Source organism: Pezoporus wallicus, unplaced genomic scaffold (assembly GCF_028554395.1).
Source record: "Pezoporus wallicus isolate ANWC-B61680 ecotype Strahan unplaced genomic scaffold, APGP_CSIRO_Pwel_v1 scaffold_3294, whole genome shotgun sequence".
Classification (NCBI taxonomy): domain Eukaryota; kingdom Metazoa; phylum Chordata; class Aves; order Psittaciformes; family Psittacidae; genus Pezoporus; species Pezoporus wallicus.
In genome coordinates, this window is record NW_026635478.1 from 17116408 (window position 1) to 17142713 (window position 26306).

Consider the following 26306-nt stretch of genomic DNA (forward strand, 5'->3'; position numbering starts at 1 on the left):
GAGACCAGGTCGGCACCGGCCAATCCGCGGCCGCTGCGGCGCGTGGTGTGATGGTGCGTCAGCGATCAGCAGCTTGCGATTAGCATGCGGTGCTCCGCCCCTTCATTAGAATATTCATGAGGGGGAGTGACAAAGGCGGGAAGTCGCACGCTGCGGGCACCCGTGGAGCGGGCCCGGAGTTGCGGTCTCGCTTCTGCCTGCGGGACACCCGTCGGGGCACGGATCCCATTCCCGGGCTTGGAGGGGATAAAGGCGAGGTGGAAGGCGGCGGTGATGGGGATCCCGCCCCGCTGGCACCTCCTTCCCTCAGCAGCTCCTCACGGACCCCCGTCTCCTGAGGGGCCTGACCCGCCGCCCTCCGGCACACTCCGGCTCTCACCAGGAAGAGGAGCAAGAGCCAACCTTCTTTTACTTAATACAAAAAAAATAAAGTCAAGTTTATTCCATTAAAACAAAACACGCACCCGTTGCCAACCCCCAGCCGGACAGACCTGACTCCACGCTTAAACATTCAGGACGTTCCCCCCTTCCCAAAGGCCGTGGTGCCCCAGGCAGGCACAGAGCAACTGCTTCTCGAGGACAGTCCCTCTGCAAGAGCTTCGCCTGCTGCCAGTTCATCAGCAACCACGGGAAAGCACAGGATTGTTGTGCAGGGTCCCAAGGCCAGGCCATTGCCTCTGATCCCCCTGCAGCCCAGACACTATGGGTGGGAGGACGGGCTCACAGGGCTCGGGGCTGGCTCCCCAGCACCATCAGCGTCAGCGGTACCTGCACTATGCGCACCCATCAGCTGCAAAGAAGGCAAAGAACTGAAATCCCTCCTTTCCAACGATTCACCACGTTTGCCTCCCTTCTGGGAATGCCCGCCCAGGAGAGCAGGATGTTGCTGGGCCAGGAACAGATGCCGTCAGCCTTTCCAACGACAGCTGACGGATGAAACACGTTGCTTGCTGAAACAGGCACCGGGAAGAGGGAAGAGCTGCTCCGGCAGAGGTAGCGGCTGGGCAGAGACCAGGTATAACCGGGTGGGGGTGCCAATGAGATCACCAGTCTAACCAAAAAAAGAACCACCCCAAAACTGAGCGAAGCAGCGTTGCTCATGAGGCTGTTTGGTGTGACACGCTCCCCAGCCCACCATGACGGAGGAGGCACGTTCAGTGCGGGGCGTGCTGTGGAGGGGGGGGGATCCCCCGGCTCTCCCTCGCCCTACTTCCCCACATGCCATGGGTATGGCCCCACTGCCTTCCTGATTGTGCTTTGGCTCTGGGGAAGGGGAACCCCACGTCAGCCCCCCTCAGCCCCACTGGGGCAACCCACCAGCACTGCCACCCAGCCCTGGCTGAACCAAAGAGAAAGGCAATGAAACAAAACCCCACGGCACAAACGGAAAGTGATCACCGGGCACCGGGACGAGGCCACCGAGAGGGAGCTACAGCTCCGACTGCGAGCGGGAGATGCGTGGGCCCTTGCGGATCTCCTTCCGCTTCTCCTCCTTCTTCCTCCGCTTCTCCTCCTCCCGCAGCGCCTTCTGGAAGGTGTCCGCGCTGGGGAAAAACTGTGGGGTGACAGCGAGGGGTCAGCACGGGGGAGCCCCCGCACCCTCCCAGAGGCACAACCACTCCAAACCTGCTGAAGCCAGCAGGGCCAGGGGGCTGAGGTTGAACACGGCACAAGGGGAATGGGGTCCCAACATTCCCATGGGCTACAAGAGAGGAGATGGCAGCACATGCCCCAAGCTGACCACAGCCCAGCAGGGGAATTTGACAGGCATGTTTCAACCACGCTTCCTCTGTGATGGGGTTTTCGGCCGCTCCCCACCTAGCCACCAACTGGGACAGGGAAGCCCATGGGGTGAGCTGGCGGCATTTCTGTCTCACCTCGGAGTGGTCCACTTTAAAGGGATTGCGGTAATCGGGCGATTTCTCACTGATACCCAGCTCCTGAGCCATCTGTGGAGCAAAGGGAGACTGCGTCGGGAAGTGGTGGCTCCTACCTGCACCCCCCCATGGTCTCTTCTTCCCCACCAGCCCCCTCCATGTTCTTCCTCATCCCTCAGCCCAAGGACAACCTTCAGACATGGGGTACACTCCCCATGCCCTCCTTTGATCCCCAAAACCTCACACCCCCCCAGACCCAGCAGCAGGGAAGGGATCAGGAGCCGTACCAGCCCCAGGACCTGGGAGTGGGGTCCCTGCTCAAACACGCCTGTCAGGTTGCAGAAGCCGATGCCCCAGCGGATGAGGCTGTTCCAGTTGGAATTGCGGTCAAAGTAGTGGTGCACAATCTTGGGGAAGCGCAGGACGACGTCCCCAAAGAAGGCCGTGTTCTCCACCACGTGGGAGTACGCTGTGGGGAGAGCCACCAGCCCCATCGGCACACGAGCCCCATCCCACTGGTGAGGGCAAGCGGGCAGGCTGCCCGGGTCAGAGAGACAGCAGTAAGGTCCCTGATGGACAGAGACCAGCCCAGGTCTGGTCTGGGTAAACAGGGCTCTCAGGAGGAATGGCAGCAGTGCACCGGAGCACTAGGAAAGGGAGGGGGTAAGGAGAGGAGGACACCTACCATCCTTTATCTTCTCATCCTGAGGGAATGGTCCATCGGGAGGCACGTCGGCAGCGATGAGCACAGCCCGGGAGTCCTCTAGCACCTGACAGAGCCCTCAGTTACTGCCCCATTCTGCCTGCCCTTCCCTGTACCCCAGGGGTGCGGCCCCAACTGCCCCACTTGGAAGCCCCACAGCATCCTCCCTGCAGGAGCTAAATCGCACCCAGCTCTTCTCTTTGACCCCACATAACCCCCCGGTCCTCCCCAGCCCCACGGCACACTGAGCCCAGAGGGTGCTGTGGCTCACTTTGAAGAGTCCCTTGAGCATGATGTCAATGATTTTGTACTGCTGGTTGATGTCATTGAGCTCGATCAGGTTCTTCAGCGCGTTCATCTGGTCCTTGCGCTTCACCTCAAACAGCTTCTTATCTGCACCGTCGTCAAGGGCACCACCGGCACATTCCCACCACGCTCCCGCCATCTCCCTCAGCCAGGCACCCAGCACCACCCCATGGGGTGCCTGAGGGATGGGGCAGTGCCTAAGCCAGGATGAAACACAGTTTTCCAGTGAGCCCCTGTGCCCAGACATCCCAGTGGGACAGTTAACAGCACTGGGTGCTCGTGGGGAGCTTTCCACTCGCCAGACACTGGCTGACAGCGGAAGGGGAAGATCAGCTCCCACCTTCCTCATATATGTGTCAACAAGCACACATCTTCTCATACCTCACCTGTTGACCAGGGGATGCTGCCATATGCTAAGAAGGGCCTGCATTACCCCATCTCCTTGTGGGCAATAAACGTCTGGGGCACAGAGGAGTCCAAGTCCTGTTATCCCAGCCAGTGATCCCAAGGCACAGGCATGCTCTGCCACCCCTCTGGCCATCCCAAGAGCAGACTGGGAAACGTGCTCAGCACCCAGGATGCTGGAGTGAACAGGAAAAGCACTGTGCACGGGAGAACACCACTGAAAAACCCATCTCTGCTCCCGCACGGAGTCAGGCACTTGGTGTGCAAACCCAGGAACAACGAGCAATGAGACCACTGCTCAGTGGTTCTGGGTCCTCCCTCTCCCTCCATCCTGCCCCTCCTCCGGTGGTCTCTGCCCCTCTCCCTGCAGCCCCAAGCAGGCACAGTGCATCCACAGGACAGGAGGGGTAGGCTGTGCAGGATACAGATCTCCAAGCCAGAGTCCACCCTCTGTTTCTCCAGGTCAGTGAAGCTGCCCCGGGACAGCAGCAGCACCAGCAGGACAGGGCAAAGGAAGAGAAGATCCATGTCAGCTGCCACAGCCTGCAATGGAACAGACCAACAGACCCAGTGAGGAGACTTACCACAGCCACAGGAGCCCCTCAGGGCCGACAGCACATTGCCCTTGGCTCTAGGGTCCTCACCTGCCTCTCCCGTCCCCATGAGGGGCTCAAGGGAGACAGTGGCCAGAGCAGGGTGACGGCTGTGTTGCAGCCAGCCCTCCTCTGCCTGCCTCCACTGCTGGCTGGGCCCCCAGGGGCCTGGCTGAGCACTGACCCAGCACAAAAGCGGAGCCCTACCCCTTCTCCCAAAAATAACACTGGCTTTTTGCTGGGTTTGCAAGTCGGAGGAGCCCAGCAGCTGCAGCAGCAGGGCCGAAGGTGGAGGAGGGCTGCCAAGGGGCTCCAGTCTACCTCTCCTTCAAGCACCTTGATGGCTTGGCCACCTCAGCCATCTCCAGCTCTCGGGGTGCTGGTACCTGGACCCTTCCTCTTGCTGCAAGCCGGGTGCCAGCTGCAGGCCTCACACTGACAAGCAGCAGTCGGGTGACCTGGTGGCAGCTCTCCCCACGCACGTCCTCCCTTCTGCAGGAATACGGCCGGACTGAGCTGCTCCCAGCCAGGAGGGTCCCTCAGACAACACAAAGAAGAGATGCTACAAGAGAAGGTCCTTGAGAGCAAGCACTCTAGGGATAGCCTAGACCCTGCAAAGGAGAGGAGCGCCTCAGCCTGCAGGCGGTGGGACTCGGGGCAGCCTGTGCACAGGGATGGGGTTCCCAAGCGGTGGCCACCGGCAATTATGGGAGCAGCAGCAGCGCTCTCACAGCATCCCCCAGCCGCCTCCTGCTCCCAAGGGAGGCAGATGTGTAAGGCCACGAGCACTGCCCACCCTGACACCTGCTCCGCTCCTCAGCCCGCGTTCCCCTGCGCGGCCGAGCCTCTCTCCTTGGAACACAAACAAATCCCTTCGCCACACCGGATCCAGGCGGTTCCTCGCAAGTCTGTCCAGCCTCAGGCCCAGGAGCGAGGCAAAGCTGCAGCACCGGCTGCTCTCCCAGCCCCACAAGGAGTAGTGGCAGCTCCCAATGAGCTGAGCCAAGGGCCCTTGTACGCCCAGCACAGACAGGGAAACATCGCCAGGAGAACATAAGAAACCCTCTGCGTTACTTTGCTGTTGTGCTTTGCAACAGGCAGCACCCCTGCAAGGGAACAGACCAGAGTAACTACAACCAGCGTTACAGAGAAAGGCTCAGCATCACACCCTGTGTTCTGGATGCAGTGCAGAGCCAGGACAGCAGCACAAGCCTCCCACACCAGGCCTGGGGTCCGTCCCCTCTGTCCACTGACAGTATATTCCAGCCACCCTGAAAGGCCACAAAGCCGAGGCTGTGGGGACCGATCCTCCAGCCGGGGCAGGCAGATGCTCTGCTAGACCCACCAGCCTGGTCAGCTTCCAAGAGGCTGCTTCACGCTGCCAAAACCCATGACACAAGGGCCAAGGCCTGGCTCAGCAAGGGGCTAGGGGTGCCCCCTTCTGCAGAGCCCCCCACAGCTGCTCGCTCCCTCCCAGGCTCTTAGGAGGAGGAAGAGCAGCGGCTCAAAGCACAAAGTGTGACTGCTCTGGGACCCCGCATGCCCCGCATCCAACACGTGGCCGCGAGAGCCGGGCTGGCCGCGTGCCCCGGTTACAAAGCACGGCTCTCAGCCGAAGCAGCTGCCAGCCAGCTGGTTGCTGGAGCTGGAATCCCACCAGCCTGCCTGGCAGCCCCCGAGCCTCGAGACAGGCTTTTCCAGAGACATGACAGAGGATACAGCAGGATGGATGGATAATGTGCTCAATAAGGATGTTTTAATGGCTTTAAAAGTCCTCCTCAGCAGTCCTGCAGATCGTGCCATGGGACCAGGTTGGAAGAAGCGGACCAGTGAACCATGCCATACAGCTGCCCATCACCTTTCCATCTGACCCCCTCCCTGCCGACACTTGTTCTCACATCAAAGCTACTGCCATCATCCATCAGGGCTGAAACAGCCCCATGACAGTCAAATAGGAGCCAGTTGTTGCCCCCATCCATAGGGTAAGTGAGGCTGATGGTCCCACATGGCACCAGCTTGAGTTCATTCCCTGTCACTGCCCTTCCTGCTTCACCCCATTTTAGTAGCAGAGGGCATTCAAGGCTGGACTGGGTAAGCACAGGGATGCCAAAGCTTCTTGCAGATACTCCTCCATGCTTTCCCCTCGTGTCTTCACATGCGCTGAGGGGTAAGAGAGAACAGAAACAGGACAGAGCTGCTCCTCTCTTCCCTCCTTAAACCAATCCCTGTCAAAGCCAGCTCTGCTTGGCGCTCCCAGAGCACTCTAGGGAGCCAGGGCCTCTCCTGATGCTACAGATGGGAAGGAGTTCCCACCAACATTCCCCTCGCAGCCCTGGCCAACAGGTTATTTCGGCAGAAAGCCCACCAGTCTGTTCCGTTGTCTCCCATCCTCTTAATTTAGATGTGTTTTTCCACAGAGACGACAACAGATGCTGTGTTATAGATGGTTAGTATTTTCCATTAGAATGTTTTTAATGACTTTATAAAATCTCCTGCAGGAGCCCCATCTGAGCCGAGCATCGCTGGGATTTATTCGCTTAATGAGCTCACCAGGCAGAGCCACGCTCCCACACTCGGGTTCCCAGGAGAAACAATTTGCAGGACACCCTTTCCCCTCTGCAGGGGTAAAAGCACCACCGTGAAGCTCACCCCAGGAGCACGCCGTGGACAAACAAGGGATGAAAACTCCCCACCCCACGAATCCATCCCTGAGCTGCTCCTCCATCAACCAGATGAGGATCACTCTCTTGTCACAGCTGAACCAAAAGCCTTGGAAGAGAAACACAGGCTGCTCAGACCACTTCTGCTGAGACAGACACATCTAACACAATCGGCTGCTTCAGTGAAACAACAAGCCGTTTACACCTGCTTCCCTCCAAAGTCCCTTCACTGCCAAACCCACAGCTCATCTACCGCAGGGATGGACACCAGCTGGGGTTAAACACCCAGCGAGCTGCTGTGATTTCCATCCAGAACGGGCACGGATCGTGCCTCCCATCCCGCAGGAGGGGGTCAGCAGCAGCACCCCGCGGGAGATGGGGATTCTCTTTCAAGCATGGCTGAAAGTAACGGCAAGCACACGGGGATAGTGGATGTTGAAATGGGATTAGCCAAGACAACCTGGCCGCGCTGTGGGGAAGCCCCACAGAGCCGTGTCAAGCGGCCGCAGCAGGCAGCACACCGCAGAGTGCAAACCCGCGGGACGGGACGGGACAGGACGGAGAGGAGAGGAAAGCTGCCTCCCGGTGCTGCCGCCGCTGTGCTCCTCACGCAGCCCCAGCGAGGGGCGGCAGCGGCAGAGCCCTCCGGCCGGGAGCACAGCCGGGACCCGCGGCTCGGCCACGCTGGCGGCACGGGCGGATTCCCCCCATCCTTCCCTCCGCGGTGTCCCCGGGGCGCTGCGGCCACCGCCTGCCCGCTCGCCGTGCTCCAGCGCAGACCCCGGCCTGCCCCAGCCCCCCCGGCCCCGCTGAGACCCTCCCCGGCCAGGCCAGGCCAGGGCAGAGCAGGGCTCCCCGCTGCTCCGTACGGCGGCGCGGTGCGGCCGGGCCCCTCACCTGCGGGCCGGGTAGCGGGTACCGGTGCCGGGAGCGGCGCTCACGCCCGCCGCGCTGCCATGCCGCTGCCGCCGCTGCCCAGCCCCGCCCCGCCCCGCCGTGTCACTTCCTCAGCTCCCGCTCCGCCCCAGCACCGGCCCCGACGGGGCTGGAGGGAGGCGCGTCCCTCTGTCCTCTCACCCGGGGCTGGAGGGTCCCCCCCCGGCTCTGCAGGGGAGGGAGCCGCGTTAGTTAGAGCCCCAGTGGGGCACTTACAGGAGGCAACAGGCAAGCGGCGGTGCGGGGATGTTGCCCGAGGGACCAGCAGTGAACTGGAAGAAGTCTCCTCTTCCCAGTGGGACAAGCAGCACGTCTGCCCCCAGCCGGGGGGTCTGACCGAGCACCCCAGCACCCCTAGCCAGTCCAGAGGAACCCGCAGCACCGCCAGCTAAGGCGAATGAGCAGGGAGCATCTTCCACTGCACTCGCATCCCCCGATGGCAACGCTTGCACCAGGAAGGTCCGTGCTCCGGTAACTGAAGAGCATCAACTAAGCCGTATCCCACAAAGAAAAGGACACGAAGAGGCAGTTCAGTAACTTGGCTTTATAAACGATTTTCAACAAACCTTTTTCTGAGAATGAACTACACATGACTTCTGTCCATCTCCTCTCTGCTTCTCACTGGAAATAAATGACGGGATGGAGTGTCCTGTTCCATTCTTGCCTTGTTCCTCTGGCTGGGTGCACCACATCTTTTCATCTCAGTCTCCAATGTGTGATAGGGACACTGCCACACCTCCCAGGCATCTGTCATTGATGGCATGAGTGGAAACTGAATGGAAGGCATAGCTGAAATTCCACCATGCCATGGGAATTCCCACATTTGACATAGTGCTGACAGAAGGGTTTCATTACTAAACCAAACCTCCCCCAAGCCATGGAACACCCACCCCACTGCCAACATGTACGAGAAACACCAGTGTTTCAGTGAGCCTGAAGGAAGTTCCTTTGTCACAACTGATGTCAAAGCTTATTTTTGACCAGATGATTTTGACTTCCAGAACATGACTGTTCAGGTAGCCACTATGGCTGCACTTGGAGCACATCCAAACCCCTTCCTAACAACTGAGATTTGAAGGCTTCTTCATAAGAAAAGCCAGAAACAGGAAGCAACTTGAGCAATGTAATGTGACCTCCCGTTCACCTTCCCTCACCCCCATGCAGACAAGCAGATGCAGTGGAGAGGAACTTCACGGGGCTGGATGGTCTCCATCTGGACAACCTGTGCTCCGAGCGTCCCACCACAGAGTGGTAGCATCACACTGGGGGTAAGCACAAGGACAAGCTGCTCCTTGCAGATGACAAACACCTCTCACCCACCACATCGCCTGCACATGGCTGATGAAGGTGTCCCGCAGAGGAGGAAGTCCCCACCCCAACAGGAAATCCCTGCTGCGGCCACCTCCATCACTGCCATCTGTCTGAGGCAATGAGGTGTGATGAAAAGAGGAAGGCAAAAGCAGTTTGAGAACTAAACAGATACTGCCTCAGGCTCTGTCTCTCTCCACAAGTAATCTGGGGGCAGCCCCTACTTACATCCCTGGAGCAGAGGAGGATTCAGTTCTCAGCAGGGGACTCTAAGGCCAAGCAGAACACAATTCGGTAACTTAGTGGTTTCTGAATGCTCACTGTCCTTTGCAAGTGCTCAAATCATCTTTGGGTTTCCATGACTCCACAGGCATACTGCACCAGGTAGCACACAGACAGGGTTAAGTAATTGTTCATCCCCAGGGAAATCAATATCAGATCGTTACTGCTTTGAAGTCCCAGGCTCCCCAGCCTGCTCCCCTTTCTCAGGCCACTCTGCCATGTAGGTGAATGCAATCCCAGCACAGAGACCCATCTTTCATCTCAAATGTCTCCTTATTTCCCAAATGTCCTCTCAATTTAGGGATGATGAAGTCTTTAATCCCAAAGCTAGCCAAGTGTAACAACCACTCTGAGTTTTTCCAATTCTGTTTTCCTTCAGCTGGAACAAGGGAAGGAGCAGCAGATCAAGTATCTCTTCCCTCTGTCTCACCTACCACTCTCCCATCCCCTACCAGAGGCATCTTGCCCAGCAAAGGATACACAATGTCCTGATGTTTTAGAGATGTGGTCCTCTGTCCCAGAAGGCGCTCCAGCAAGGTCTGAATGGTCCCTGCCTGCACTGGCTCCACCTGGAACTGACTGCTCTGAATCTGAGCAGTCATAAGAAAAAATGATTTCCAGACCAACAGCAGACTGTTGGGCTTGTTCCTTCATCCCTCCTTCCCTCCCTCATCTCCACAGACAGCAGTGAGACCTTCAAACTTTGATCCAGGGGAGAATTAAGGGGCCACCTGATCTGATGACACAGTTTAGGCAGCTGCTGGCATCACTCGCTTTCCAATTCTTCTGGACACTCAAGGCTGTAGGCCAAGCTAGCAGCTGCAGGACTCCTCTTCATCTTACTATAACCTCCTCAAAAGGAAGTTTATGGCTCCACATCAAAAGGCTAAAGCAAGCCCCTAGGGATTCCCTTTTCATTTTCCTAGGTAGTCACTGCTCTCTTACCTGACAAAGGAAGAGGCAAAGAGCATGAGATGTGGCCTCAGGCAGCTCTGCCAAGTTGGCTTCTGCTGCCTCCTGGAGAATCTGGCTAATTTCTTTTTGAGAAATAATATTGCTGCTTTTATATCTCAGAAACTTGAACAAAGGAGAAAAATAGAGGCATTAAACAGCGAAAGATCTACAGACTCCAACAGTGACTCAGGTCCTTGGAAAGACCTCTTCTGTTTCATGAGATGCTGCAGTACCTTATCCCCTGGCCTGATTTTTACACCACTTCTCCCAGAAGCAGTGCAAATACCTGTGTTGATGGTGCTCTGATTTATTACCACGTTTATTTTGGTTTAGGTAAGGAACTGAAATTAATCAGGTAACCTTTTAAAAGTGAAATAAGAATAGCAAATATTCACAGACCCATCTTGTATTTGGAGAGGGAAGGTTCACATTAATAACCCATTCCTCTCATCCACTGTCATGAGGGCTTTACTTCAGTATTTCTGCTGGGCAGGACCACATTCCCTCTCTTTGCAGGCCCCATGTACAGCAGGGTAGTAGATTGTGGTAACTCTCTGCTCTAAGCAGTCAGATCTGTGAGGCCAAAGATGGGGAGACAAGCTGTGAGGCTGAGCAGAATCTGCGCTCCAGAGAGCTGCAGCATGCTCTCTGACTGGTAACAGCAGTTACATGCTCTCTGCAAGTTTCCCCTCTCCTCCCCAGGGGTCCTAGGCATTATAAATAAGTGCTACAAACACCAGAAGAACAGGACCTGCTCGCTGATAGCAGTCAGTTTCTGCAGGGTGTGGAAGGGAAGTTCACTTCAAAGTATCATTATTATGGGGCACAAATATAGTGCCAGACAAAGCCTCAGCAGTATCTGAGACTTGTGTGTGCATAGGGGGCAAGTTCCAGTAACTGATCCACATGCACTGTACCAACATCGTGGGGAAAATGGAGAACTGCCTGCTCTTCCCTGCTCACCAGCGTCATCAGCCTGAGCACTTCTGGCTGCAGAAAGGACTTCTGGCCCCCGTCAAGTAGTGTGAAGAGCAGGAATCGATGCCAGGGCTGGGAAGCCACATGTAGAGCTGGGAGAGAAGAAGCAGCCAATCAAAGACAGCTCTAAAATCAGCCAAGTGACAGGCTCGAACACGGGTAAGGACAGTCTTCAACACTGACCCCAAGGTTTCTCTTCTAGACCCCATGCTGTGAAACACTAAGGGGATATTTTGCTCTGTTCTTGCTTGTTAATCTGACACTCTCTGGGCAAAAATTTAGTTTTGAGGACAAAAGCTTAAAAGCTTTTTAAAGCAGAAAATACATTTTGTCCATCTTCGTGCTGGTATAGGAAGAGAAACCTTCTCCTGGGGTTCATGTCATAAAATACTTGGGGGATATCTTTAGCCCAGGGTTTTAAAAATAATACCCACTGGTTTCAATATGAGGACAAGTTTCCTGACCACTGGTTTTATTTAGCTGCAGAGTACCCTTTGGGGAATGAAGAAAGGCCTTTAACACAAATCGAGCTTGTATCTGCATCAGAGTGCACACTATGGGGACCAGACAGGCTGATGGTTGCAATGCAAACAAGCAGTAAAGTTCTTAATAAAGAACCTATCTGATGGACAGAGATTAAGGCTCAAGGTCACTGTCTGTAACAGCATAAAGTCTCACTGAATAAAGTGTTACTACCTTGTATTTATTGCAGATAGGAGCAGGGAATGGACAGCTACAACAGGTCAGCTGATACAACATGTTCAACCACGGCAACTCAGTTTTAGAAAGTCCCTTTGCCACTGACAGTCACATAACCTCCCTATTAGCAGTACAAAACTCTTTCCTATCGGAGAAACAGCTCTAAAAAATCATGTAAAATATCTGGGGGGTATCTTTTTGCTGATGGAAATGAGAAAGCACCAGCACTGTGCACTGAACCTGCTCTGCACATCTGGAAAAATCTCTGGGCCAAGAGAGTGTTTTAGAAAGCCTCAAATGAGACAACTCCTGGAGGCAGAGTCCAGGCCATGCTCTTTCCAGTGTTCTCACTTCTTTCAGTCAAACATAGCTTTGACCCTTATTCTGCTTGGAATAAGGAGACTTCTGTTACCGCTGTTGCAATCTTCTGCACTACAGAAAGCATTTAAGCAGCCAGAGTGTGAGGTTCAGCCCTTGCTGAAGCAGCATTGCATTTATTTGATCCCAGATCAGCAGAACCTCCCAAGAACATGGCACTTTTTGTGGTTTTTTTTTTAAACCTAGCCCTTTAATAGCCTCCCTTCAGCTCCTGCCTGTCATTCATCTGCAGCATCACATCTTCATTCAACCACTTCCGCTATGGAGACAGGCTGAGAGAGTTGGACTTGTTCAGCCTGGAGAAGAGAAGGCTCCGGGGAGACCTTAGAGCAGTTCCCAGTGCCTAAAAGGGCTACAAGAAATCTGGAAAGAGGTTTTTTACAAGGGCATGTGGTGACAGGACAAGGGGGAATGGATTTAAACTGACAGAGGGGAGGATTTAGATAAGATATTAGGAATAAATAAGGGTGCTGAGGCACTGGCTCAGGTTGCCCAGAGAAGCTGTGGCTGCCCCATCCCTGGCAGTGCTCAAGGCCAGGTTGGATGGGGCTTGGAGCAACCTGCTCTAGTGAAAGGTGTCCCTGCCTGTGGCTGGGGGCTGCAACTGGATGAACTTTAAGGTCTCTTCCAACCAAAACAGTCTGGGATTCTATTATTTCTCTCTCCCACCAGTATCCCTTTTGTCAGGTGTTCATTCGCTCCATCTGCTCTCTTAATGTTTAAATAACTGAACAGGTCAGGGTACAGAGAACTTTGTCTGGTTTAAGGTCAGAGCCAGCACCTGGACTTCATGGCAGGAGGCTGACAATAAGCAGAAGAGTCTGTTCTCCCCACCAACTGCACGACGCTGTCATATTATGTTATATTGCTAATCTGGCATACCTCAGGTCTGACACGGACTCTGGAAACCAAGGTCTGCATTTGCCCCTGGAGATCTAGAATCTCCAGCTTTCCTTCCTATTCTCCCCTCCCCTCGGGCCAAAATGTGACCAGCGCTGTTGGTGTGGAACACACATCATATTCAGATCCTACCTCCCCTGTATTTATGGTCTGAATGTTTGCTACAATTGGCCTGGAAGTGACTAATTATTCCTATACCACTTCCATTCCTAAACCTTTCACTCTTAGTAGGGAATGACTATTTTCCTTCTGGAAAGCATCTTGGTGTTCAGAACCAAAAGTGATGGCTCATGCCTACAGGGGAGCTAGCCATTGTGATTTCATCCTACAAAGCACATGATTAACTTTAGGCATCCAAATTATTTTTCTTATTGGGCATAAATTCATTAAGCATCTGCTCCAGGGTGCTACTGGATGGAGATCAAAGAGCTCAAAATAACTGCAGGAGGGAAACCCAGGAGAAGAAAGAGCAGGAAGACTTTACCAACATCCTGGTTCTTCTCATACAGGTATTCCACTAGAGTTTCCAGGCAGGCAACCATGGCTTGAGAGAGCAGCAAGTCCTTCTGGAATACCAAGACAGGGTAAAAAAGAAGAAGAAGAAAATAAAACCCCGAACAGTCAACAGCTATTTCCAGAGGAAAATTCATTAAGTGGCAGGATCTGAAGAGCATGCAGCACAGGCAAATAACACCTTTCATCTCCTTCACAACGTGCTGCAAATGATCTGTCACATCAAGGAACCAGACAAAGGCACGACTACTTATTCTGAGATTAAGTAACAGCCTCCAAAGAATAAAGATGTGAGCACAACATCACTTGAGAGAGTTAAATGTAAACTGATGTACTACCCCTGCAGCCCAACATCACTTGAACAAGTTACATGCACACTGGTGTACTACCCTGAAAAGCACCTTGCCAGGGGAGTGGGGGAGGGACTGGGATTTGTTACACTTTCCCCACCTCTGTCCCTGTGGATGTGGCATCCCTGCAGAGCAGGAGATGGGAAAACAGAGATCGTTAGTACACAGAATTTCAGCTATCCGGTTCAGCAGCAGGGAGTACTGCATAGCTTGATTAACCTTCTTTCTCACTGCACCATGCTGCAGCAAGAACATTTTCCCTCCTTCTCATTGCATATCTGTAAGGGGTGGAAAATGCAAACAGAAGGGGAAAAAAGAAACCCGAACAGGCAACCCCTTAGGTTCTGCAACAGGGTGGTTTCTCCTCAGGTTAGTGTACCTGCTTGAAACCCAACACTGGTGTTGTTCCAAAAGTTGTATGTTATATACCTTCAACTGGACATGCACCAGAAGGTTCTGCAGACTGGCAACAAGCAAGAAGACCTGCTGTGGGATGAGGGGGTGCAAAGCAGCATCCTGCAGTGATGGTGGCTGTGGTTGTGTAGTAGCCTGGGCTGTGCTTTGACCAATGATCACCAGCAGGGAGGAGGAGAAGTTCTGTCGCAGGACAGCTCTCAGGAACTGCATGATGCTCACTAGACAGGGAGCTGCTTATTAGTTTGTGTCAGTGTTTTCCACTCCCCTACCCTGTGTGTTGGTGCCTGTGCAACAGCATGGGAGAGGGTAAAGAGAAAATATGGGCTTAAGGCCCACCAGAGTTGCCCAGCAGCTGCTGGCAGCTGCAGACAGGAATGACAACCCTTTGTTCATCTCCTCCCTGTAAGACACCATTCCAGTTCACGCTTGGTTCCAGATGTCATTACCAACTTCCAAGGAAGACTGGTCGAAACTCAGAGCTCCAGACTTTTGCCTTTTCTCACCACTGGTTACAGACTCCCACAGCTAAGTGGACCAAAGCTTCCAGATTCCCACCAGCACCTCCACCATCCCATTTATAGTCACCAGTTCTCCCTTGTTGCAACATGGTACTAGCAACTGCTTCCAGTCAAATCCCTGTAACACGTGAAAAATACCTAACAGCAGGATTGGCTTCTTATTCCTGAAGATGACTTCATTCAGGACTTTTGTTAGGTCTAGAGAGAGTGTCTGGTGAACCTAAACAAGAATTAAAGAGAAGAGAAAAAATGGTGCTGCTTTGAACCAGGTGAAAAACTCCAGTAGAGATACATTCACTCCTTAGATGCTACCCCATGATGACCACTCTAAAACAAGGGAACAGCTTCAGGGTTTCAGAAGTCTGACCCAGGAGGGAGGGTTATGTCAGTGGGCCCCGAAGTTTCACTCACCGCTCGCTGCCAGCTCCAGACAGCTTCCAAACCACAGTGCAGTTTGTTTGCCTGTCTCACTCTCACTACTCCCTGCACACAGGTGCCAAGCACAAGGAGTAGCAGGAACAGTCATAACCAAACACAACTGTACCTTAGCCACACAGCCAGTCACCAAGAGGAACAGAGGCCTGGGTAGATACTTGAAAAATAAACGTTTCCCCTTGTGTTGGCACAAGAAAATGCTTCCCTTAAAGTTGTAATTCCAGTATCAGCTGACAACTCCAGCTTAGTTCAGCTCTCTTGAGGGACTGCAAAGCATCTAATACAATGACAGCTGCCCACATTCATAACAGCTTGCTAATATTGAACACTTACTTGCCAATAATAGGTTTGGATTGTGATTGTTCCATTTTTGTTGAATACTTACTTGCCAATAATAGGTTTGGATTGTGATTGTTCCATTTTTGTTCATTTCAGCATCAAAGAAGTACTTTACGACATGGGAACTGTGTCTCCCACCCCCAAGCTTCCCTTGAGAAAGGCTTTAACATGTATTTTGCTCTGTCCTGAAGAGTAAAGTGATTTGAATCAGGAGGGCTGGGTACGCACTTTTTTCCCCAGGATTCCTGCCTTCCTCTAACACTCCAATGATTTGGGTCTCAGACTCCAGCAACATGCTGGCTTCCAGTCCTGCTGGAGAAGTGCAGCAGGGAATAACTTGTGGACAAAACCAAAAGAGCAACCAAGGCAAGCAGATTCCAGGCAGAAGCAAACCACTTTCCTCTGGTAATGAAGATTTCTTTAAATTAAGGTTTTAAGGTTTAGCCATTCCCTGGATGTGAGCACTGGAGTGGTGCTAACCTCAGTATTGTAGCGATGCTGAGAAAGTAAGAGGGATGCAACCAGCAGCCAAGCAGAGCACAGCAAGGCATCCTCAGGTGAGAGGTAAGCAGCAGGTTCGGACGGAGGGGACCGCAACCAGGTGCATTCCAAAACCTTCTGCAGCAGATCGAGCAAGGGCACGTTGGAGAGCAGCACAGCCACTGCTGCATGGGAGAGAGACAATCAGAGTAGCTGAGGGGATGGTGCAGGTTAAACCAGCTTGACAAGCAGAGGAGAAGGGCAGAGCACACCCCCGCTGCAGCAAGGCAGCCTCAGCTCATCAGAGTAAGGCTGTCCAGCTACACTGGTGTTCATTTCCCACAGCACAAGTGACTGTTCAGCCACCTAATAACATGACCAGCCTTCAGCTGGAAGGTTGGTTAGAGCTGTTCTCTATTATTGTCAAGTTTTTTGAATTTTGGCAATACCAGGACATTTCAAACAAAGCACCAAAGCCCCACTGCTGTGTTTTATGAATAAGAAAAATACAGTGCTTCTGTCTCTCAGCAGCCAATTCCTCAATCATCAGAAGTCATCAAAAACCAAACCAAACCCCTCAAGCTAAAAAACTTCATCCCAAATACAAAATGGTCTTTATTAACTTTAATGCTGTGTCTGGAAAGGGTAAAATCCACCTCACCTCTTGAGACGGTTAGAACAGTGTCTGATTGCCCAGGTACAACCTCGCTAAGATTAATTTAGCAGTCAATACAATCTTGCCTCACCTCTCTGTTGACTACCAGGTGTTGTCTGATGAAGGTTCCAGTACAGAAAGTTCAAGGATGGCTGCAGGAGGTCAGTGTCCCTTGGCCTGCATTTCCCACAGAGATTACTGACTGCAAACAAAAGAATGTGCATAACATGGACACCAACATAACAGAGCACCTCAGCACAAGAAAACAGTTGGTCGGTGTGAACAGGGCTCGTAAAAAAGCCACAAAACTTGAAGTAAAAATAACCAGAGCATGGTACAGACAAAGCAACTGGCATCAGCCTTAGAGTGTTTGCTTTAGACTGGATGCTGCAGTGGAGGATGACAATGGAGAGGGAGGAATAGAAAAAGGTATATTAAAGGGCATATATCATATTGGGCCATAATGTATCCAAGAGCAATAGACTATAAGTTACCTGTTCCCACAGAGTGAGTTTGATCCTAATATTAGGTCAACCATAAACAGCCATGTGCCTCACCAGACTGGGGAATGGGCACTGGGACTGTGCCCCTCCACTCTTACCAGCCCTGCTCACACTAGGAATAAACACACCATGTTTGTTTTAAGCACCAAACACTTAGGAATAATATTTACTGTGATTTTGGGAAGGAAAGCCAGGACTGCAGGGCTCAGCAAAACTGTCATAGGAGACCTTTTGAGGGGCTTAAAGTCTGAGTAAGCAGTTCTCAAAACCCACATATCAACACACCTCCCCACACCCCTTCCATCTACAAGCTGGTTCCACATAGGCATCATCAGAGAAGAGTGCCCTGCATACCTGCCCCTGAAGAACACAGCCTACGGAGCTAAGTGGGGCTGGAAGGGGGTGGCTGGTGCAGAGAGAAAGTTGTGCTGTAGAATACAGAGCAGAAAGCAAGAGCAAAAGGAGTTTGTGCCTCCTGGGAGCAACTGAGCTCTCTGAAATCACAGCAGCTAAAAAGGCAGGTAAAAAGAGGATATGGCTCTTCCACACCCCCAGTTTCCTTGGCTAATGAATGTCTGAAGAACACTGATCCTTTACAAGGTCAACACAGGCAGCCCCAAGACACAGAACATTTTAAATTGAAGGGGATAGTCCTTCAAAGCCTGCTGGAGAGATCAATTTGTCAGAGCAGGGAAGGGATGAGAGGACAGATCAGCTAGACTTCCTCCTGGTATCTATTTTTCACAGCCTACATGAACCTCCAATAGGCAAATGAGAAGGGAGAAGTTACCAAGTGAGAATCACTAGATTAGACACAACTTGCACTTCTAGGTCTCTGGCATGGAGTAGGCAAGTCCTGCAGCTGATTGAGACCCATATACTCTGGACTCGAACTCCAGGGCAAGCCCAGGTTCAAAGGGGACCCCTGTGTCCTGCCTGAACCCCACAGGAGCATGTTAGCAAGTGTGGATGGAGAGGTATGATTCAGGAAGCACATCAGCAATACTATCATGTGCCAAGTCAACAACAGTCACAGACTCTGAAATCATGTCATGGCCAGGGTAATGCTTTTGCCACCTTGAGAGGTTCCAGACCACAAATGTATTGTAAAAGAAAGAGGAAGAGAACCTGGGTTTTGCTGACTGAACTGGTAACCAGGGCTCTTTACAATGCTCTGGCTATGAAAGTATTTCAAAGCAAGCGTAACTGTAACACAAGGTACGCTTGCTGTCAAAGGACAAAGGGCCAGCCCCATATCATCTTATGGAACAATTAACAAACACAGATCAAAGACCTCTGGAAGAAGATAGATGCACAGACTCACCTTGGTGAAGCAGCTTGAAGTCTGTGCTGTCCAGCTCCCTCACACCCTTGCTTCGCAGCTGCACCAGGAAAAGGAGGCTCAGCAAAACAGGCAGGTTCCTGTTAGCTAAGGAGGGTGCAGACAGCTTAGTTGGCAGTGAACTCTAAACTTACATTTTTTTATATATATATATATAAAAATATCTATAAATATATATATTATATATATTATATATATAAAAAAATATAAATATATACATATATATATATATATATAAGCTCCAAAAAATGTTTTCACAAAGGCTCAGGAGTTTTCAGTTTTGAGAAGAAAACATTTACAGGTGTCTTTAATATTAACATATTCTTGATGGAGTCTCACTGTTGGGTCACCTTCTTGTCTAAGAGCAGGCTACTGTTCAAACAGAGATGCAGACCTCCTTACCTGCCCAGACCTCCAAGACAGCGGCCTGCATGCTGGAAGGAAGACAAGGACATGACAAGGAAGTCATGTCTCCAGCGTATATCTGGAGTTTGACTTTCTGATGGGGCTGTCAGGAACTCGGTTAGCAAATTCAAGATGCAGTATGAACTGGACCTGGGGATATTAGTGTCAGCAGAACGGCTCTAATCTTGCAGAAGCTCTTCTAGTCCAGTGTCATCTCTCCATCACCCGCTGTTTGGAGGAATAGATCTGACTCCCACAGTAGGAAATGGACAATCTGCCTCCCCACAACCCCTGGCACCCTGTGATCAGCGCGAAAAGGACACCACAAGTGTCCAAATGTGCAAAATACCAAAGATGCCAGTATGGCCTTCTTTATTCATAACGCTGTAACCTCAAGCTCCACCATGCTCCTGCTTTAAATCCCACCCTCTTCTCCAGCCTACTGATGTTGTAAGGCAAAAATACTTTCCATCTTATTGCTTCCCTCCCAACTGCTGCATGACAAAACACCCCAAACAGAGCAGAGCTGTTGGAAGTATCTGTGCCTGCATGACGGGCACAAGTAAAAGGTGTTCTGGGCCCCTACCTTAGGAGAGTCAAGGACACCCTAGCACTGCTCCCTGTTCCAGTTCAAGCTGACAAGGTGCTTTGCACAGCACCTTTCACAATGGGACAACAGTCCCAACTCCACAGCCAGGGCTAGCAGGGAAAACAGGGGATTTCCCCCCAACACAACCCTGCTCTCATTGAGAAACTGAACAGAATCATGGGATCTGCTGATGCCACAGTTCCCGTCTGGGGATCAATATAATGAATAATTCAAACAACCTCTGTTCCCTGAGCGTACTCAGCACACCAAGCTGTTTTGCATAGAGAGGAGGCAAAAAGGAGGATGTCCTTCAGTCACTAGTTAAGTCCCCACTCAAGCTGGAAGATTGACCAGCACAGCTCTCCACCTGAACACTTAAGGCGGTGTAAGAGAACCTTGTCTCAGTTTAACAACCACAGTTTGAAGCCAGAACAACGTAAATTAGAAAAAGACTTTCTCAATTCAAAGTAAGAATCTCTGGAAAAGGAAATTAAATCAATGCAGTCCTGTCCATAAATTTCCTCATGCAGATACATACAGAAGTTATATCAGCACTTCAAAAACGCTTTATCCTAGAGTGCATCACTTCAGCCATTGAGCCTGCTAGTTAATCTTAAAGCAAGACCAAGTCACAGAGGGGCAGTCACCTTGTAAGGACGCTGAGCTGCTCTCTACCAACACCTGCTGCAGAATCTGTAGGAACTGACTTCGGAGGAGGTCACAGACAAGGACTTGGTCATAGCTTTCCAGGAAGATCTTTAGAGTCATCAACACCTTCCAAGCCACCTCCACAGAGCTTGAGCAGACCAGGTCCTGTGAGGGAAGAAGCACACACATTACCTTTCTGCCCTGATTTGGCAGAAGTCACTGCTATTTAATACCATTATGCTAATCTGGTGCCTTGGGAAACAGACTAATAAAGTACTGTTCAGATGAAGTATGTCCTGATTAGAGAACTGAATAAAGCAGACAGACTCCCATCTGATAGGCACCTGTGAGTAATATCCTGTTTAAAGAATGCATGTGGCTATGTAACCCCCATCTAGCACACAAACATTTGAGCAGCATACATTTAAGGGCAAGGTTTTAAACACATGGGATCCTAAAGCCAGGGCCCTATTTCCAAAAGCACAGATCTTCTGGCACTTCTGCTCTCCTTGTTGTTTGGAAAACTAAGGTTGCATATAAAAGATGCGTACCTAATATCAAACTTATGAGTCAGTCCATAGCTACTTATTTTCAAAAGGCTGGCAGCCTCGTATCTGCATTAGCAACATAACAGCTGAACTGCATGAAACATACAGGAACCATACAAGCAATCATTGAATCTCAGAAAATGGGACTCATGCACACAGCATTCAGCCATGAGCCTGCTTCTTGGCAACAGAGTTCTGTCTGGAGCCTCTGAGCTGAACCCTACAGCTGTTAGCCTTAACTTGGGCACACCTTTGTTGTTAAGGTGTTTAACATTAAATTCACTTGCACAGCATGTACAGATGCAGTTCGACAAAGATCAGGCAGAAAATGCTTGGTAGTGCTGACATAATATGATCATCTCAAGATGTATTATGTCAGCATCACCTTGGCTCTCCTCCCCCAGTAGTCCCAGCTACTGCATTGCAAATGGTACAGCTGAAGGAAGTAAACAGAAAACTGGTCTCAGTTTTGTCTGCCAGGACAGCCTGCTGCCTTCCCTATCACATAGTAGTCAGGAATCCTGACTGGGATAATGGAGAGGAAATGGCTGTGGGACCCCATACCCAAGGAAAGCAGTTGAGGTAAGAACAGGCTGCCTGTGCCAGGAAAAAAGTATCTAGTTCTGAGCTTGATTCCTGTTCATATCTGAGACCTTCAAGGATACAGGGCAGGGAACTGTCTGCACAATCCGCTCCACTGACATAGATCTGCTCCATATGACATTAAGGAATGTAATCTAAAGCCAGTCAGCCTATTTCCATTCTCTGAGAGAGCAGCTCAGATCTGAAGCATGAAGAAGACAAGTGGGACAGTGTGTGATCATGATCGCATTCACCCTCAGATGAACACACACAACACAAAATGGCACTAACCAAGGGCCACAGCCTTCCTGGTCCTGGTAAATGCATCACTGTGTTAACATCTTCCTTCCTACTCAGGAGCTCAAGGTCTCAGATGAAGCCACTAACCATCTGTTCGATCTAGTCCAGACAATTCTTAAAAGCAGAGGAGCAAATAAATCATCCCTGGAAGGACATTCATTTTTGTTTCACTGTACCACACAGAGGCCTTTCCATTTTACTAGAGCATTCTCAGGCTGAGGTTATTCACCTCCTAAGTTTTCTTTACATCTGACAGCATATTTATCCCAGGATATTGCACTGTTTTATTAGCCCATCTAAATTCAGATTGATTATGCTCTTCTCCAACTGAAAGGTGAAATGTCAAAGCCTGTGATTTATTACAACTCACTTTAATGACCAGGACAGAGCTAAATTAATTTATTTCTGCAAGAGCACACAGAAATACAGACAAAGGGAAGTAGGAATACTCTACCATTCAGGGAAGGAGCCACTGTTTCTCTTTTGTTTATTGATAGACCTGGGATGTATACACCACATTATGGAGTGCTAAGTTTCAGAACTACTGCCAAAGGCAAGTCCCATGGGGCACTTCTCCTGAATTTTATATGGGAGCTCACTGATCATTTTGGCTAATGCTCTGTAATGGTTATCAAATGCCTGGATGTTGCTACCAACTGTCGAATATCACCCTCACTGTAAAAGAACTGCCCCACACAGGTACCCTCCTGTCAGTCATTTCACTAAGGTGCGATATTAAAATGTACTTCGCCGCCTCTTTGATCATAACAAATATGTGCCAGACTGTAATGCCTGATGGGTGCCCACTCAGAATCAAACCTTGTTTCTTCACTGACTGCTGACACGGGCTTCTATTCACACTGATATATAGTTTTAATTTCTCTAAAAGGCTGGAGAAGAAATATCACAGCTCTTTGCTTTTGTCCTTCCAGGCAAATCTCATGTTCCCATGGGGAAATATCAGCAAGTATTTACTGTGTGACTGGCTGAACAGTCGTGGGGTAGGTGGCCACTGATGGGAATGGGTGACAGGGGAGGTGGGAGAGGTGGGAGTGAGAGGAGGTCTCTAAGCAGCCATCAGCACCTAGATTCTGTCATGATTACATAGGTTAACAGATCTCATTATGCCAGCAAACACACAAGCCCTGCTACTTCAAGGCCCCTTTCTTCCCTGCACTGAATAATTTTCCCTTCCTCAAGACTTTTATTTTACCTTTAAAGAGCAATAAAATGTGTTGTTGCAGCCCTGGAAACTCAGGAGTTCTGCAAAAATCTCTGACAAGACTCTCCAGTTGAAACCAACCAAATTAAAACCCCCAGTGAACAGAAAGCCTTGCCCTCAAGACCTGCTTTCTCCATGCTGCTTTTTCAAAGTTCTTTGTTCCTCATATCCTTCTCATCTACCAGTAGTAAAACCATTTCTCCCAAATTAGCAAAACAGCTTCTTGAAAGGCTGCCACAGAAGGATCTGGAGTACCCAGCTGTGTATCTGGATAGAGAAAGGAATAAGGTTTTTCATGGCATACATGAGTACCCTTCAGATCCCTTCCTAACCAGCTTTCAAAAGATCCCTTCCTGTTACAGTGGATGGATGACAGAGAAAGACTCATTTTCCATATCAGGCTTCCCTGCGGGGTGGAAGTCTATGTATACACTCATTGGCCCTTGTACCAGAATCCTTGGCCTCATGTCCCAGGTTGGACAGGGCCTTGACCAACCTGCTCTAGTGGAAGGTGTCCCTGCCCATGGCAGGGGGTTGGAACTGGATGATCTTAAGGTCGTTTCCAACCCAAACCATTCTGTGATCCTACGACATCACTGAGAGCTTTAAAAACCAAAAAGCCACCTAAATCAGGGCCAGGATGGTAGCCTTTCCTTTTGAAAGTTACATACCAGTAAAATAAGTAAAATGCTGGAATTGCTCTTCAGAATGGGAAGTAATGGGTTAACACTGTTCAGCTGATCAGACATGCCAAAACCATCTTCTTCAATCCCAGTTTGCTTGCAGTCTCCCCAGGAAAACCAGAGTTGGAGGACTTGGTGTCCAAATCTCCCCATAAGTTCAGGGTAACGCAGGAAGAATTTCAGCAGGAGAGGACAATGGACGTAGACCAAGCTTAGATCTGGAAGATTATCCAGGATCCTCCTTATGGTACACAACGACCTCTGGTAAATGCGTGGGAGGGAAAAGGGGAGAGAGAACAGAATTATCACTAGATATTAATTATCAAAAAAGCTGAAGTGATGTGAGTGCTATGAGAAACAGTCACACTGCCTTCTAAGTAGACAATCAAATATATCAGTTAAACATCATTTTGCGAAGCCCATTTGCATCATAAAGGCTAAGAAACTTGTAGGCTTTATACAGTTCTCAAAGCTGTGCATCAGCAAAGAGCCATATGGGAACACTAGAAAGCCTTCTGCAGAGGCTGTAGATGTGTTCAGGAGACTGAAGCGATGAAATTTATTATATTCCATATGTGAATTCACAGCCTATCCAACGCATTTACACTTCCCACACATACACAGGTTTATTCAGTCAAATCTAGATTCCCTGGTGGCTTTTCACAGTTAACTTTCCAGAGTGTAGATGCACTGCATGCTCTTCACTCACTCACTGCTCACCGCCTATGTCAAAATACTCTCCTCAAGAGGGTTGATGGGAAAGGGGAGAAACCTTAGTTTCCAAAAAAGGGTCCAAGAGGAAGGAATGAAATCATCTTTTACCAAGTCCAGTGGTTGGCTTTTGTCCTGACAGACAGCAAGGAGGTAAAGTGCAGCTCTGAGTATGTATAGAGGGGGACAGTCTCCATGGTCCTGTGCTGATAGGAGGAAATTTCTTATGGCTAAAAATAATTCTGTTTCTGGGACAAACCTGCATTCAAGGAGATTGGAGTGCAAAAGGTAACATTAGACATGCCTCACCGACCAATACATGGTATATAATAGCCACAAAACCATGTGCCTTGTATACTCTTGGCTCACCTGTCCTCAAGGGTGTAGGCAAAGTATAAGAGTAGTATAAAGCAGTGCTGGTGGCTGCAAAGAGCCTGATCCAAAGAGAAAGGGTCAGGGGCTTCAGCCAGGAGGAGAAGGCTTTCAGCAGTGGTGTAGTTTAATTGAGGCAGACCCTTCTGCAGGAGCTCAGAAATGTCTTGCTCTAGAAATAAAACTACTATGAGCAGGCAGGCAGCGATGAGGAATGCTTACAGCAAAGCAGAGTGGAACAGGGGGATGGAAGCATCTGCCTGCCCCAATTCAAGAATTTAATAATTTAATAATTAGGGAAGCTCCTGATGTAAGAAATGTCAAAGCCAACCTCCCGCCCCACAGCCTGCATACAGCAAGCACACCCCTATGATCTGGCATGAGGTGTTGTGAGACCTGATTTAACGGAGCTGGCTTTGAGGATGAAAAGCCATTTCTATTTGAGGTTCCCAGCTTTCTGCTGATGCTGCCTGTATGGTGACCAACCACTGCCAGTGAGAAAAGTGGCTTTTGTGATATGAAAATTTTCATCTCATTTATCTGGGACTTACCTATTATGGGAAGTTACAGTACAGACAGGAAAGCTTTACAGACTGTGCCAGAGGAAAAATCTGCAGATACAGGTTAAGTGGCAAATGAGATTGTTTCAATTAAGCCATGCACAGTTGTGCTAATAAATGTCACCATGTAAACAGGCAGGGTTCCAAATTCTTGAAAATGCATTCTGTGAGTGTTATCTCCTTGTTGGACCAGCTTAAAAAAAAAGCTGGGGGGAAAAATCCCACAACCTCTAAATAGAGCTTATGTGTGTCCTCCCTTCCCTTCTTCTTTGCCCTTTTATTTTAGTTATTTTTGTACTTATTGCCTAAAGACAGGGTGTCAGGGCCTCAGAGTAAGTGAAGCCATTTGTCTCATTCTCCAAACTTGCCTTCCTGAGAAGAAGTTTTCTCTTTCTCTGTGGCAGAGTAAAGGCTCAAGCACAAGCTGCAGAGGAAGCTGGAACACGCCTGATTCAAGGCAGGATTACTGTGAAGAAGAGCAGAAAAATACAGTGCAGAAGGCCAGGAATATCTTCTTCGTATTTCCAATCTCACATGCTGTCTGCTAGAACCTCAGTTTACTGAATCATCACATACAAGCACCTGCCCCATCACAACAGAACTCCAGGAGCCAGCTGGGGTTCCGGGAAAGTGAGTGATTCCCAAAAGACAGTCAGCTCACAGATGTAGCAGGTGTGCATAGTGATGGCAGTGAACGTGTTCACACACCTTGGGACAACATGAATATAGCGGGGTACTCTCACAATCATCACACCTGGTATACAAAGAGAGTCTTGAAAAGGCAGGACCCCAACACTGCAGAGAATGGCCTATATATGAGGGTGGCTTCCCACACCTGATTCCACTGGCAAACACCAGTAGGGAGATTCTGTGGCATTATTTCTGTCTCCAATGATCTCCTTGAAGAACAGGACATAATGAATCAGCTTTGCACTCTAACACGCCATCATTAGTGCCCCAAACTACCGTATTCAGAGGCCTTGATCACTTCCCACACACACCATTCAAAGGCACAAACATCCCCACTACACATCCCCATTCACAGTGCTAACCTGGGCTAGGGGTGCTGCTGTTTTGTTTACTCTTTAATAAGGTGCAGTCATAGGGAAGAGGGGTAACACACCTTTGCAGACCCACAGAGAGTCTCCCTAAGTC

The 26306-nt window shown here is 50.3% G+C and overlaps 2 protein-coding genes across 2 annotated transcripts in view; both read right to left on the reverse strand.

The window, feature by feature from the left end:
* Nucleotides 1–403: 403 nt before the first annotated feature.
* On the reverse strand, nt 404–7556 carry CCDC134 (coiled-coil domain containing 134). The gene is made up of 7 exons (XM_057431002.1): nt 7442–7556; nt 3717–3834; nt 2852–2973; nt 2563–2647; nt 2165–2346; nt 1878–1949; nt 404–1555 (listed from the first exon to the last, which is right to left on the reverse strand). The coding sequence occupies exons 2-7, from the start codon at nt 3817–3819 to the stop codon at nt 1430–1432; spliced, it is 690 nt and encodes a 229-aa protein (XP_057286985.1). The 5' UTR covers nt 3820–3834; nt 7442–7556; the 3' UTR covers nt 404–1429.
* Nucleotides 7557–8009: 453 nt separating this feature from the next.
* Nucleotides 8010–26306, reverse strand: part of MEI1 (meiotic double-stranded break formation protein 1) — a 37255-nt gene continuing 18958 nt past the window's right edge. Inside the window, exons 17-31 of the mRNA XM_057431015.1 lie at nt 25520–25617; nt 24589–24763; nt 24331–24478; nt 23497–23769; nt 20173–20338; nt 18514–18618; nt 16778–16888; nt 16032–16216; nt 14916–14997; nt 14272–14477; nt 13464–13545; nt 10988–11094; nt 10016–10147; nt 9551–9660; nt 8010–8227 (exon numbers count right to left, since the gene is read on the reverse strand). Of these exons, the coding sequence (XP_057286998.1) occupies nt 8182–8227; nt 9551–9660; nt 10016–10147; nt 10988–11094; nt 13464–13545; nt 14272–14477; nt 14916–14997; nt 16032–16216; nt 16778–16888; nt 18514–18618; nt 20173–20338; nt 23497–23769; nt 24331–24478; nt 24589–24763; nt 25520–25617 (2026 nt within the window). The 3' untranslated portion in view covers nt 8010–8181. The remainder of the gene's footprint in view (nt 8228–9550; nt 9661–10015; nt 10148–10987; nt 11095–13463; nt 13546–14271; nt 14478–14915; nt 14998–16031; nt 16217–16777; nt 16889–18513; nt 18619–20172; nt 20339–23496; nt 23770–24330; nt 24479–24588; nt 24764–25519; nt 25618–26306) is intronic.